The 15,303-nt window shown below is 32.6% G+C and overlaps 1 protein-coding gene across 1 annotated transcript; it reads left to right on the plus strand.

Annotated features, from left to right (window-relative positions):
• Window positions 1-5,048: 5,048 nt before the first annotated feature.
• LOC129321720 (alpha-amylase 3, chloroplastic-like) lies at window positions 5,049-13,827 on the plus strand. The gene is made up of 13 exons (XM_054967610.1): window positions 5,049-5,345; window positions 5,921-6,051; window positions 6,224-6,278; window positions 6,365-6,490; window positions 6,576-6,696; window positions 7,237-7,592; window positions 8,322-9,076; window positions 9,282-9,471; window positions 10,705-10,811; window positions 11,864-12,113; window positions 12,665-12,787; window positions 12,999-13,166; window positions 13,331-13,827. Exons 1-13 carry the CDS (start codon window positions 5,061-5,063, stop codon window positions 13,490-13,492), a joined length of 2,829 nt encoding a protein of 942 aa, XP_054823585.1. The 5' UTR covers window positions 5,049-5,060; the 3' UTR covers window positions 13,493-13,827.
• Window positions 13,828-15,303: the final 1,476 nt, after the last annotated feature.

Consider the following 15,303-nt stretch of genomic DNA (forward strand, 5'->3'; position numbering starts at 1 on the left):
GAACTAGTTTAAAATAAATTAATATATTTATACAAATTATTGTATATATAAAAATTAAAAATTCATTAAAATTGAAATTTATTTTAAATCAAAATATTTATTGTATGTTTTTAAAGACTAAAATATATCTTGTATTTCTAACATGATACTTCAAATTAAAATATATCTTTGAATGGTAGGCTATGGGAAGACTGTGTTAACTGACATGTTAACTCATGTTAATGTACAAAAAGTCCCTACAATCTAGGGGTTTAGTGTTAAAAATAAATACATTGAAATTATTGCTAGAGGCTTGGTGGGACGATCAGTCAGCGCAAGTGTTTGCTTCTCTAAAAACGTGATCAAAGGTAATAATCAAATCTCGCATAATAAGATCTTTGATATTATTGATAGTGGTAGAAAGAAGATGATTGGTAGATAACTTATTGCGGATTAACGATAGAGCTTCAGTTGAGTCAGAGTAGACATTAACTTTGTTAAACTTTTTAGCCCAGCAGATAGAGTCCTTTTAGGATGCCCATAAGTTCAGTAGCTGTACTTAGGTGGTATCCAAGATATTTGGAGAAACCTTTAATTCAGTTGCTTTGATCGTTCCGTATGAGATCGTCATAAGAAGCTGTACTAATAAAATTAATGGAGCCATCAGTGTCTAATTTAACCCATCCTTCCTTGGGAGGGGAGCCATTTAGCTTTAGTTATATCCTCTTTTTGAGTGAGAAATTCAATTTTTGATTGGAGATATTGATAATTGATAATATCTTAAATACTGGTGAGTTATTCTAACTTTTACTTACAGTTGTAATTTTATAATCTACAAGTAAACATTCATAATTTACAAGTTAAATTTTTTATTCAACACTTGTCAAATAGGGAGTCTCTATAGAGTTAATTATGCATACTTAAAGCTATAATAATCAATTGGGATGGAAAATTCATGATTCATTATATAATTATAGCCTTAGGTAAACATAATTAACTTTATGGAGATTTCATATTATGTCAAATATTAAATAAGAAATTTAACTTGTAAATTATGAATTTTTACTTATAAAATATGAGGTTGTTGTTGTAAATGAAAGCTAAATTAATAAAAGTAGTGTTATTTTTATGCCCAACCTCAAATTACACTCAAGTTTTAAAGAATTTAATTTTAATTTCTGAATTTTGCGACACACATTTGTAAATAATTTTCTTTTATGGGACCTATTCATATAATCCATTATTTTTTTATCTTTTTGTTTATTGAGTGACCTTGATATTCTTCATCTTGAGAAACCTGCAGGCCAAAGCAAAGCTCAATATCTTAGTGATGGACAAGGCAACCCGCTTAGATGAAAAATATTTATGTAGACTAAATTGTTTTAATGAAACAATTTCCATTAATTTCATTTAAAAAATCACATTTTAAAATATTAGCTCTTCTCTTTTTGGCACCTCAACATCAAGCCAAACGAAAGGAACTTTCAAATTTAATGATTCTGACAATCATAGGTTTGGATGCACTTTTTCAAATTATTCTTATGCTTTCACGTACGTACGTATAATATTTGTGAAAAAGCAATTTACTGATTTTAAAACTAAATTTTTACACAAAAAGTGAAATTCATTACCACTACACATAGAGGTGTATATGAACAGGGTTGGGCTGGGCAGGATTTTGCTTGATACTCAACCCTGCCTGCAAAATACCCTATTAGTTTGAGCTAGACAGGACTGGTTGGGGAGGTTTATTCCGTTCAGCCCATCAAATGATTACCTTACTCATAAAATCACAACCCTTCTCATCACTTCAAAAAAAAAAATCACAAATTAACAATAATAACCCTATACATCAACTCAAAATAGCATCCATAAAGCCATAAACCATAAATTCACAATAACAGTAACAACATTTAATTATCCATAATTCAACATTGAACTTGAAATCTAAAACCACCACAAGTCTTAACACAATATCAAATTATCCATAATTTAATCAAAATTAATAGCTATAATTCAAAATAACAAAAACTTGAAGCATCATATGAAAAACAATAATTTCAAAGCATAGACTCCAATTCACAAAAAGCCTCTTTCTAATTTCCAACTGGCATGAATGGAAGAGAAAAAATATGTCATAAATAGACAGAAAAATTGTAAGAACATACATGAAAATTTAAAGAACAATAGGAACCAAAATATGAGAGAATTAACAACAAAAATATATAAGTTTACAGAAAAATTAGCAAGAAATCATAGAAAAGTTAGCAAGAAATTAATAGAAAAATTAGCAAAAAAACTACGTCTAAAGAAACACTTCAATGGGCACTAAAGTTGCATTTTTCCCTCCAAGTGTTGCGTCTGAAGACAAAAAAAAAAACAATTATATTAATATAAAAACTAAAGTAAGGAGTGTACATGTGTATGTGTGAATTATTAAACTTTAGAAAAAAAATATTACTTGTAAGCTGAATGATATTTTTTATCTCATTAAAGTTATCAAACTCTTGAAGCTTATCAACAAATTTAGAGAGAGATTGCCCATTCTACAGCTAATTTTGCCCACAAATCAATGCTTCCGTCATTTTAGGAGATAGAGAGCTCTTATATTAATCAACTACACATCCACCAATACTAAATGCAGACTCAAAAGTCACTGTAGAACATAGCTAATACATCTCATGCCATGTGGGAGAGAATTTTATATTTTTTAGAGTTTGAACTCTGAACTAAAAAAAAAAAAAAGGTCTGAACTAGCACTATAGAATTTAACCGTGATTGTGACCAATTCCTTCTCACTCTCAATAAGGCTGAACTTTAAACTAAAAAATAATAATAATTAAAAAAAATTAGGCTAGGCTAAAACGGGCTGGGCTACATGCCTTGCCCATTGCATGGCCCTACCTAGGGCTGTGCAAAAGTCTCGTGGTCTCGTTCGGTCCGGTCCGACCTATGAAAATCCGGTCTTGTTCAGTCCTGTAAAATGCTAGTCTTATAGGACCAAAAAGACTAAAAAGACAGGACTGATTTTTCGGGTAAGACCAGACTAGAGACCAAGCATCTGGACTACGTGGTCCGGTTTGGTCCTATATAATTATTTTAATATAATTAAAATTAATTTATAAATTATTAATTAATAAGCCTTGGAAAAAAAGTCTTAATCCTGCTTTGCACTTTGCACTCTGATAAAAAAAAACCTCAACACTGTTACTCAACAGCACTTAGCATCTCAGCCACTCACTCAACTTTGCTCTCATTCTCAATTTCTTCAATGTGCCAAAGCCCTAGCCCCTACCTTGCATTTTGCACTCTGATCTTGATCTGTTCGAACTTTGAAAGAACATGTCTGTGGGTTGATTTTTATTACTTCTGTTCTTGCTGATTTTTTTTCTCTGGTCTATTTTCGGTCTTTCCTCTGATTTTTTATTAAAGTTATGTATTTAAATCATTTGGAGTTTGGACTGTAACTAAAATATTATTTTCTTGGTGTTAGAAATTATTATGGATTTATTATGATTATAAGTGTTTTTATTATCTTAATTGAGTTTGTTAAGTTGAAATAGATTATTGGTCATCATAGAGAAAAAAAAGAAAAAAAAAGGTCAAGTGAGTATTGGACTAATAGGACCAGTCTCCCAGTCCTATAGACCAAGTCCAGTCTTGTTAATCTCCGGGTTTTCACAGAACCAGACCGGACTACGGGTTACCTAACCCAGTCCTTTTCATGAAAAGGACCAGACTCCGGGTTAGACTAAAGTTCAGTCCCGTCTAGTCTTTTGTGCAGCCCTAGCCCTACCCATACATTGCCCAGCCCAAACATGCACACATTTCCAGCTTTTTTTTTTTTGGGCCGAGCTAGGCAAAAAATAATAAGGTTCAGGCGGGCATATCGGATAATCGGGCATTATAAACACCCCTACCTACACACTTCATTTAACTAATCATTCACACACACACATATTAAAATAGGGCTTGAGTGACACTTTATATTAAAATAGGGTTTGAGTACTTTTTTTTTAAGTGTTGGTTGACAAGTAATGTTGTAATTGGATTTTTAATAGGGCTCTCTTTGTCTTCTTCTTATCAATTTTATTTTTCTTTAAGTCTTTTGAATGCGGAGATAATTTAGAATTTTATGATCCTTTTTCGCTAATAATGGATTCTAGGACTTTTGAGTGATTTTATTTTCCTTTGATCTTAATCTAATTTTATTTAATAAAAGGCTTTTTTTTTTCCCTTTACTGATCCTTTCTAATGTCTTATGTAAGACAATATACCAATCCTTACACATTTTTGCATGAAAATGTACTCAAGTTTTTTTTTTTCTCTTGATCATTTTTTGTCAATAAAAATATAAGCAAATTGTTCCAAAAATCATCTCATAAAAATATCAATTTTTTCATTTCTTATCCTTATGATATCTTTCCCAAGAAACTGTATTTATTAATGGCTGATTTTAATTACTTTAAATTGCTATTTTACTAATTTTAAGTTATTTATTTTTAATTTACACATGGAAATATTCTTAACTCTTCCTTATGAAACATATGGAAAAATTATTTTAAATTTTAATTCAAACCAATAATAATTTTCATTGACTTACCGGTAATTTACGAAATAAAATAAAATAAAATATTTGTATAAGGACAATTTGACCAATTACAAGGGAATTCCATTCTAAAAATTATCTACTAGATTTATGATGGAATGACGATTTCCTCGTCTATAGGAGCGAATTTTCTGGCGCTACATACAATTAAATTTAAATTAGAAATAGAAATAGAATATAAAATTAAAATTTTCCTAAAAGAAATTATCTAATTGCAATGGGTAAATTGATCTTGTAAGTTATAACCTTATAGCATTATTTCAATTGTGAATGTATTATTATTTTAATTAAATTAAATATTAATCGTTTTTTCCTCTTCCAAATGAATAATGATAAGAGATAAAATATTAATATTCAAATCAATTGTAAATAAAATTAATAAATAATTTTCATCCACTCTTATAAATTTCAAGGAGCGAAGCTCGCCGATCTCTGTAACTTTCTTCACATTTCTTAGGAAACAGAAACGACCATGTCGACCGTTGGCTTGAAGCCAGTCTCCCACATTCGTCGTCGGGAAATTCCTCGTCGTCGTTCCAAATCTAAGCCATTTTTCAGAAGCATTAGATTCGTGAATTGCTATTCTTCCAACAGTGATGTGTTCTCCAATGCCAAAATCTTCAGCAACTTCTGGCGACGACATATGCCTCCGTCTATTTCCGTCTCTACTGTATCGATCGATACTGATATCTTGGAGCCCTTTCAATCCGCTAATATCTCTTTCAAGGACACTTTTCCTGTGAAACTTGTTGAAATGGTCTGAGCTTTGTCTTCCACTTCCAGTATCTTTGCTTGTTCGGTTTCCAGAATGATATTATTTTCCTTTTTTCATTGTTTTTGAATATATTTTTTAATTTTTTTAATAGTATGATCAAAGTATTCTCAGAGTTAGTTATTTTTTCCATAATCCATTTTGAGATGCATTTTCCAGAGAAATCGAACCTCAGAAAATGAGATTTTCTTTTTCTTTTCCCGCTCCAAGGAACTGTTTGGTCTCCAACGAAACAAATTGCTTATGTTGAAGGAAGTTAGATTTGTGTTTTCTGGATTTTACAAATGTAAAAGGAAGCGAAGTTGGAATAAGATCAATCAGTTGATTCTGTTTTTCTCACCTTCTTCGGGATCATCCGGTTTTCTTTTATTTTGCTTTGTTTCCAAATCAGACTGATGCTTACACTTTTAAAAAGGTCTTGACGAGAACGTGAAAGACATAAAAGGATATTTTCGTTATTATTGTTACTTTTATTATTTTTAAATGTCTGATCTGAAACTTAAAATATATCGGTTTTTGATATTGGTGACACTTTTGGATTATTAAAATGAAATTTGCAGCTGGAAGGAAAGATCACCGTAAGGTTAGATCAAGTGAAACATTCAAGCAACTGGGAGCTAAGGGTAGGTTGCAATCTTCCAGGAAAATGGGTTCTTCACTGGGGTGTTTCCCACGTCGATGATGTTGGCAGGTGATACCATGAAGGATTTTTTTTTTTAATGAATTTTCTTTCTTTCTCATTTCGAGGTATTTTGTTCTTTTGAGTTTCTTTACGTCATTTTGATAACCAAATCTTATTATCAGTGACATAATAAACGCATTAAACTACACTGTATATTGAATGATATATGTTTATTTTGCAGTGAATGGGATAAACCTCCTAGCAATATGATACCTCCCGGCTCTATTCCTATAAAGGTATATAAATACTTCTCTTGATCACAAATGGGATGCGCTTATTAATGGCATGGAGAAAGTTTAAATTGGAAGTAAAAAATTTCCAGGACCACGCAATAGAGACACCCTTGAAGAAATCATCGTTATCATCTGCTGAAGGAGATACATTTTATGAAGTCAAAATTGATCTTAAACCCAGCAGAGGAATTTCATCAATTAATTTCGTTGTGAAGGTTTGTTTTACACAATTATTGGCATTTGCAGGTGTTAGTTTTTATTATTAGATAAAACCTTTTAGCTGAAACAATTGTTATGCAGGATGAAGAAACCGGCTCTTGGTATCAACACAACGGAAGAGATTTCAAAGTGCCTCTGGTTGACTACTTCAAGGATGACACTAATATAATTGGACCTAAAAGGGGCTTTAATTTCTGGCCAGGTTTTAAAAAATATCCTACATTTTCTTTTCTCAATACAGTATAATTTGTCTCACCTTGAAATTGACAAATCCTTTGGTTAATTGCTTGCGTATATTATCTCATTTTATGAAAGAGAACCATAAAGGATTGATAGAGTGAATAGCGATTAATTATTGCAGCAGAGAAAAGGAAAGGAGAAATAAGATTTCCATTTTTACATATTTCGCACCTTTGCAGTATTTCATTTTAATTATAGGGAAAAATACACATCTAAAAGTCATAATCCCTGCTTCTCCTCATCGTTGATGGGCAATGAAATATCAGTAGCAATTGATCTCTGGAAGTAATTAGTTCTCTAACCTCTCCCTGTATGTAATCCATGTGCTGGAGAATTGTGGAAAATTGAGCCAATGATCTTGTCCTTAATAGTTTATTCAAACTACATTTAAATTAGAGAAGCTCTGTGTGATATTTTTACTTTTATTCAGTTTGGATGGTTCTTTGGAAAATTATGTGGTGAACTTGAACTGAGACATGTTTTATGGTATTTCCTGACTCAGGGGCCTTAGGTCAGTTATCCAGCATACTTCTTGGAACGCGCACAACACATAAAAAAGGTCAAGAAAACAGCCGCGAATCCAGAGATTCCAAAGGAGAAAATAGTCAACTTGAAGGTTACTACGTAGAACTTCCTATTGCAAAGCAGATTTGGGTCAATAAATCCGTCAGTGTCTCCGTTAGGAATTGCCCTGAGATGGCCAAGAACCTTATATATCTGGAAACAGATATACCTGAAGATGTTGTCCTCCACTGGGGAGTTTGCCGAAATGAAGCAAGAAAGTGGGAAGTTCCACCCGCTCCTCATCCTCCAGAGACAGTATTTTTTAAAGACAGGGCTCTGAGAACTCCCCTACAGGTACAGAGCTGACAAGTTACCCTTCTTTTTACGCTAACTAATCTGATGGATTTTGGTTTCTATGCATTAAATGGTGCACTCTTGCCGTTGATTAATTCAATGTACACGTTTTAGAATATGGACACTTCCATAAGATTTTAAACTTGAAATGTAACGAAATTTTTGCAGTAGAGGCAATTTCTTGTGAGGCCCATATTAAATACCATTCATTGTTGGGGTTGAGATTATGGGACCTTAGAAAGAAAGGGTGCACTTTTTCTGTCTTGAAATTAATCGTGGGATAACCTGTTCGTCTTTGTCCTTCCACTAGTTTTTCCGTGCGCTGTTTTCTCAAAGTCAAATACATTTTCCTCTTGTTTTTGGAGGATTTTTTGTTCCTTTTTTATTTTCACCTTTTCCTTTCGCTTTTTGTTTTGTTTTTGTTTTGGAAAGCGTAATCCATCAAATGTCGATAGTTTAAACATGCGCCCAAACCAGTGCATTTGAGCAACTCCCGCCTCATTGGTTTTTTAATTTGTTACGTAGCAATGTAAGCCTAAATGACACGACTAATTTATGTAGATTTTAAATGAATCCATGCAATTTTTCATTTTTTACTCAATTTCCACCTTCCTTTCTTTGTAAACTTGAAGTTCGGTTATCTTATGCCGGTTCCAATTCATCATTGTAGTTAAGTTCCCTTTTTTTGTGTTCTATCGTATTATTGACTTGCCCCTCCTGTTTCTGCAGCCAAGAGACGGTGAAAAAGGGAGCTCAGTAATAATCACTTTGGAAGAGGGTTTTGCAGGATTTCTTTTTGTTCTTAAGCTAAATGAAAATACTTGGTTAAATTACATGGGACGTGACTTTTATATTCCTCTTCCAAGTTCTAGTAACTTAAATATGAAATACATAAATGGTGAGTCGGAAGACGTGCATTTACAAGAGAACTTACATATGAAATACATAAATGGTGCGTCGGAAGACGTGCGTTTACAAGAGACTGAAGAGGCAAGTCAAACAAACTCCTTATCTGGATTTGCTGATGCAATAATCAGAGACTTAAAGAATTTGGTGTCGGACATTTCCTCTGATAAGAATCATAAGGTGAAATCCAAAGAAGCTCAAGGAAACATTCTTCGAGAGATTGAAAGACTTGCTGCTGAAGCCTATAATATCTTCAGAAACTCCGTTCCATCTTTTTCAGAGGAGCCTCCAGTAGAAACCAAGGCTACTTCCGGCCAAAAAGAAACTAAGGCTACTGTCGAAGTAAAGGAAAAGAGCTTGACTCCAAAAATCTGCTCAGCAAGAGGAACAGGGTATGAAATATTATGTCAAGGGTTCAACTGGGAGTCTCATAAATCTGGAAGATGGTACGTGGAGCTTAAACAGAAAGCTGAAGAGCTAGCCTCACTTGGTTTTTCTGTGATATGGTTACCACCACCAACAGAGTCTGTTTCACCTGAAGGATACATGCCAAAGGATTTATACAATCTAAATTCCAGGTATTACATTATAATGTTAATTACTTAATTCAATAATTTTTTTCTTTGCCTAATCATCTTTTAATTTAAAGATGGAAGGTCCAGTATTTGGAAAACTGCTTAAATCTGAAAGTACATGCCATATTTTGGACGTTCCAAAATTTAGTTTATCATCACTTAATATTGTTGTGGATGCAACTTGTTACTATTTTATTGCATATATCAGATATGGAAGCATCGATGAATTGAAAGATTTAGTGGAAAAATTCCATGAAGTTGGGATCAAGGTTCTTGGAGATGCTGTCTTAAATCACCGCTGTGCTCATTACCAGAATCAAAATGGTGTTTGGAACATATTTGGTGGTCGTCTGAATTGGGATGAGCGTGCAGTTGTTGCTGACGATCCACATTTTCAGGTATTTTTTCTGAACGGTTTTGTATCCATCTATTTTGTTATTTGTCCTTTAAGTTACGTTGTTCTTTCACAATTACCTGATATTGTGAAACATTGATATCAAATCTCATAAAATGTATTCAGTTAATATGATATATCACGTGCTTATTTTAAAATGTTCTGTATCCTAGGAAATGGAATTCATTTCCTACATATTGGAGACTTGAAGTTTTCACTTGTCTCACATTCTGATGTGTTAGACAAAGTAAATGGATGCACACCAAAAATATATATGTTCCAATGCCCTTTGCTTTCTTTTTTATGCGTTTTTTTTTTTTTTTTGGGTGACTGTATTGAGCAGTCATCTGAGGTGCAGGGGTCCATGTTACTTATATTTATAATTATATCCTGTACAAAGTTGACAAACATTTCTTTTCTGGTCGTACAATTACATGAGTCAAAATAGTTGTCGAAAATAATCTCTAGAAATTATATTTGAAAAAGAAATAGACTTGTCAATAATATCATCCACGAGGATCTAATAAAGCATTGTTGTTGTAAACTTATCATTGCTTTGTCAAGTAGACAATCATTGAAACTCGTACATTAATTCTAAATTGCTACTGGCTTTGTTAGTTTCATTTGCAATTCAGGAGCGATCTCTTCGTTACAATAGTGTTAAATAAGTGATATATTTGGATTTTTTAAACTTCCATCATTGTGAGACAATAGAAAGTACTGAACGTTTTAGGTACTTAAATTATCTCTTGCCATTTATTGCATTGAGCATTATGTAATTGTGCCTTATCCTGAATAAAAGCGAGTAGCGTATTTGCCTCTGCTTGTCATGTTCTGCAGTAAGTTGTTCTTTTTCTTTTTGTTTCTTTTTTTGGTGATTTTCTGCAATTACTTGTTACCTTTTGCTGCACTTCAAATCTTTAGTTTTCTAGGAATAAAGGAAACAAGTTCATTTAGCTGCTATAAAATTTGAATAGAATAGGTCTGATGACTAGGTTTCATGAACATAAGTCTCATGCTTACTATGCAATGGAAATTTTGATTTACTCCCATTGAAATTTCTGATTAAGTGACAAATATAGTTTCACAGAAGTAAAGAATTTGGAAGCGCTTTTATTATTTTTTAGATATGATATGCATGCTTTGTTCTTTGAATTACTTTTTACTACGAATACCTTAAAACTGTAATTTTTCTGGATGAAAATGTAATACATAATGGATATCCTCTCTCATACAGGGTAGGGGCAACAAGAGTAGTGGCGATAATTTCCATGCAGCTCCAAACATTGACCATTCGCAGGAATTTGTGAGAAATGATCTGAAAGAATGGTTATGTTGGTTGAGGTAGACATTATAGACCTTAATTTTTTTCTATCATAGTTCTTGGCCAATTTATTTTCCTTTATCACGGAACAAGTATAACGTTTAAGGGAAAAATGTTTTCAATTAGTTCTTTGGTAGAATATAAATTCTTACCATATTTATTTACAGTCCAACAGTTTCATTGTTAATTGTGCTGGAGAACTATGACAATCTGGTATTAAATATGAGGTTAGGATGATCTAGATTTTATTGAAAATTTCAGTTGGAAACTTGATATTTCAGACCTGATTGTTGCTGTTGATAGGATATGATAACAATGTGATTTATGTAATTGAAGGTGTTCCTAGTTTCATGTAAGATTTCATTTTCAACATCTTAGACAATAAATTGCCACCGTGATCTGTGGGTGTCTAGATGTGACTCAGGCATCTGATGGGATGTCCGTCGTTTTATGTATTGTAGCTGTAGCGTCAATGTTTATTTGGTATGAAGATGTCTTGAATACTTACAGATTCATGGTTGCTCTTTTCCTTATTTCAGTTCTTTATGTCAGAATACCCCTTCAGATTCCACTTCTTATATAAATGTTGGCAACTTAAATTTAGTTCAAACATTATTTATCTTTTATATTACTTTTCTAAGTCTTTGCCAGCTGGAGTCAACAAATTCTATGAACGTTCTATGTACGTAGGCTATTGGTATTCAAGTGATAACTGGGGGGAAAAAAACCAAGTGGTTTATGGTAAACATGTTTTGTCCGTGAGCATTGAGCCACTAAAATATATTAACAATGTCGGTTCTTTAAAAGTCAAGTTGAATATCTCTACCATATACATGCTTTGCAGTAGTCTGTTTCTTATATGTACCAACTCATACTCTGAAATCATTTTTACCTTGCTGCATATATAGACTTAGTTGATTTGCTCATCTTCCATTCATTTGTCTTTCCTCTTGTTGCATGTGATGTTTTTGTTTAGCAGAAACTGTACGTTTAACTTTATGGTCATGTATACTAAGGTGTTGTAGAAGAGTTGATTTGTTCTATCTTTTTGCTCACAATGTGTGATCATCAGGAAAGAAATTGGGTATGATGGATGGAGGCTTGACTTTGCCAAAGGATTTTGGGGTGGTTATGTAAAGGATTACATGGAAGCAAGTGAACCTTGCTTTGCCGTGGGAGAGTACTGGGATTCCCTGAGTTATAGCTATGGTGAGATGGATCATAATCAAGATGAGCACAGGCAGAGGACCGTTGACTGGATCAATGCCACCAATGGTACCGCTGGTGCTTTTGATGTTACAACAAAAGGGATTCTTCACTCAGTAAGAACTCACTCAGATAATTTCATTAAATTTTTCTAGATTTACAAACTCTGTAAAATACCTTTTAAGACATATAAATGTTTTAAAAGCCAGATCAAACATCGAATTGGAGAAGTTAGCAGGTTCAGATTTTTACTAGTCAACTGGTTAGATTAGCAATCAAACTAGTGACAAAATAATTAAATAAAAATATGAAGATTAATATAAACTAATAAAAAAAAGTAAAAGTACATTTAAATGCTAAAAATAACAAATATTTTTCTAAATATCTTAAAATAGGATATAATAGTTATAAATTATAATCTTTATGAATAATTTATTATGTAGAAGGCCTCTGTAGTTGCATTTCCATTTATCAAAGATAAAAAGAAAAAAAAAAACACTTACTCCTATCTTGAAAGAAGTAGGACCTCTATAAAGGAGGCTACACAGAAAGAAATGAAAAAAATATGGATGCTATTAAAAATAAATTCCTTTCCCCTAGTCTGCCTGTTAGTTATTAAAAATAAAGGTGTCATGACAGTGCCTTCTTTAAATTCCGCTCCCCATAGGCACTGGAAAGATGTGAATATTGGCGTTTGTCAGATCCGAAAGGAAAGCCCCCTGGTGTCATTGGATGGTGGCCATCTCGTGCAGTTACCTTCATAGAAAATCATGACACTGGTTCTACGCAGGTTTGAACTTGCAAAGACATCTTTTCCCAGACATTGTTTTTTGTGGTGTAGATTTATATATCACCATGAGGATATTTATTTGCGTAATTTTTAAAGATTTTTAAATAAGTTCCCTCTTGCAGCAATTGCCATATCACTGTGCTGTTATGATATGGTAAAAGAAATGTCTACCTAATATATATAATTGATTTCACATTCTTTTCTCTGGTAGGGTCATTGGAGATTTCCGAGTGGAAAAGAAATGCAAGGATATGCTTACATTCTTACTCACCCGGGAACACCATCTGTGTTCTTTGACCACATTTTCTCCCACTACAGGGCTGAAATAGGATCACTTATCTCTCTCAGGAAACGGAACAACATACACTGTAGAAGCACAGTGAGCATCATATGATTGCCTTTATTACTCAACAGTAACATACATGTGGATATTTTCTGGATTGGATGGATAAGATATTTTCTTCTGAGCTTGTCAAACAACTTAATTTGCAAGTCTTGGGTTAAAATTGATTGCTAATAGTTTCTTCTTTCTTCATGTTAAAGGTTAAAATTCTTGCAGCAGAAACGGACGTCTATGCAGCTGTCATTGATGGAAAGCTCGCTATGAAGATTGGACCTGGTCATTTTGAACCCCCTAAGAGATCCTTGGGAGGATGGTCCTTGGCTGGTGAGGGAAGAGATTATAAGCTTTGGGAGGCATCATAGATGCTCACAATATCATCATTTATCATTGCGAGCTCCAATTGAAGTGAGTCATGCAATGCTGTTTCGGAGAGGCATAGAAGCAAACAAAACTATTTAGCAAGCTGCAGAAGCTGCTATCACAGTCAAAAAGTCAGGTTCATCTCAAAACTGAAAAATAGTGTATACATTTAAATTAGGAAGGAGGTTGTGTCATAGATTGCATGCTTTGTATACATAACATTTTACAATGTACTATGCATGATTACATACTATATATACATTGCCTGCAAGGTTCAACGTGGTATATAAGAATGTGTAGAACAGTCTGCATTGATAATACAGGGTATGTTTTGGCAGCTTTATTGATGGAAAAACTTTTGTTACCATTGTGCCCAACTTCTTAGTGTTATATATATATATATATATATATATATATTTTAATATTGTTTTAATCTTTCCTCATATTTTAGAAGGCCGAGTGAGAAACAACGATCTGATGATGTTATCTGAGTTGTTAATATGGGTGTGACAGCGGGAAAGATTCTCCTTTCTGAACAACTTGAAACACTGGCTTGTCTAATAATAATATTATTCATATTCCAAGAACTGTAATAAAATATGGAAATTAGTATGGAATCAGATTGTGCGCGCGCGTGAGCCAGTAAGTTAAAAGAAGGATGTTCTGCATTTAGGGGATGTTTCCCTATAGAAAGTCGTCAACATGAACTGAACTAAGAACCCTTTGCCACGTAGCTTGACTTGCCATTGTGAAAAGGCAAGTACTACCTAGAGGATTTCTAGAAGCTTTGCTTATTTCAAATATAAGATTTGTTATATATATATATATATATAATATATATATAATATATTTCAATTACACTTTTACTATATTTAGTAATTAATGAGGGTGTTTTGAATAAGTCAATATTATATCTATAATATTCAAGGGTATGATTAAAAAAATGTGGAATTTTTAGAAAATTAAGATTTAAACCAACTTTTTTTAGAAACATAAATTAGTCAACAATGACTTATATTATAGTCTGGAGGGAAGTATAGCTTAATGTTCTTTGTGAGTAATGAATGGTGCATGTGAAAATCAATATATCAATATTAATATACTCCCTTTGACCCAAATTATAAGATAATTTGAGATAAAATTACACATATTAATAAAACATAATAATGACACTTTACAAACATACCTTTTCAAAATAAATTATAAATTTAAAAATTGTCCTTACACACTTAGTCATTAAGCTAAAATATCATTTTAATTTTCTCTCCACTTGAAGGGTAATATTAAAAAGTATCATCAATAAAATTTATTTTTTTCAAATTGTCTTATATTTTTAGATAAAAAATTCCTTCAAAATTATTTTATAATTTGAAATGGAGGGAGTATCATATAAAAAGTATGGATGCTAACGACAATTAGTATAGGTAACAATAGTACTACTTGCATCTTACAAGGATTTGGGTCCAATTTCATTGCCTATATAAAAATTGTGTTAGTGAGTAATCCACAAGTATCTTTGTAACTATTTTTTAAACTTGAGACCTATCTTGACTTTGATAAATTATCAAGATATAACTCACCAAAACTTTCTCCTCAAAAAAAGAAGGGGGGGGGGGGATGAAAAGTACGTTTGCCCTCCATAGATCATAAATAATTTTCATATTAGGCTCTTTGTAAACAAATACATAGAGCTCACATTTAGTTACTTGTCAACATAGTTTTTTGAAACAATGGTCCAACTATGAAATAAACTAAAAACAGTTGGTTCATTGCCTTTAACCTGTTGCAACTCCAATATCAAATGTTCAAATGA

The sequence above is a fragment of the Prosopis cineraria genome, unplaced genomic scaffold (assembly GCF_029017545.1).
Source record: "Prosopis cineraria cultivar Desert tree isolate PC_DT_omini unplaced genomic scaffold, ASM2901754v1 PC10, whole genome shotgun sequence".
Lineage (NCBI taxonomy): Eukaryota > Viridiplantae > Streptophyta > Magnoliopsida > Fabales > Fabaceae > Prosopis > Prosopis cineraria.

Bases quoted from the DNA above. Each gene is read 5' to 3' on its own strand.
- LOC129321720 (XM_054967610.1), top strand. From the start codon at position 5,061: ATGTCGACCGTTGGCTTGAAGCCAGTCTCCCACATTCGTCGTCGGGAA. The intron at 9,472-10,704 runs GTATTTTTTCTG...TCTCTCATACAG, and splicing joins CTGACGATCCACATTTTCAG to GGTAGGGGCAACAAGAGTAG. The intron at 10,812-11,863 runs GTAGACATTATA...TGTGATCATCAG, and splicing joins GAATGGTTATGTTGGTTGAG to GAAAGAAATTGGGTATGATG.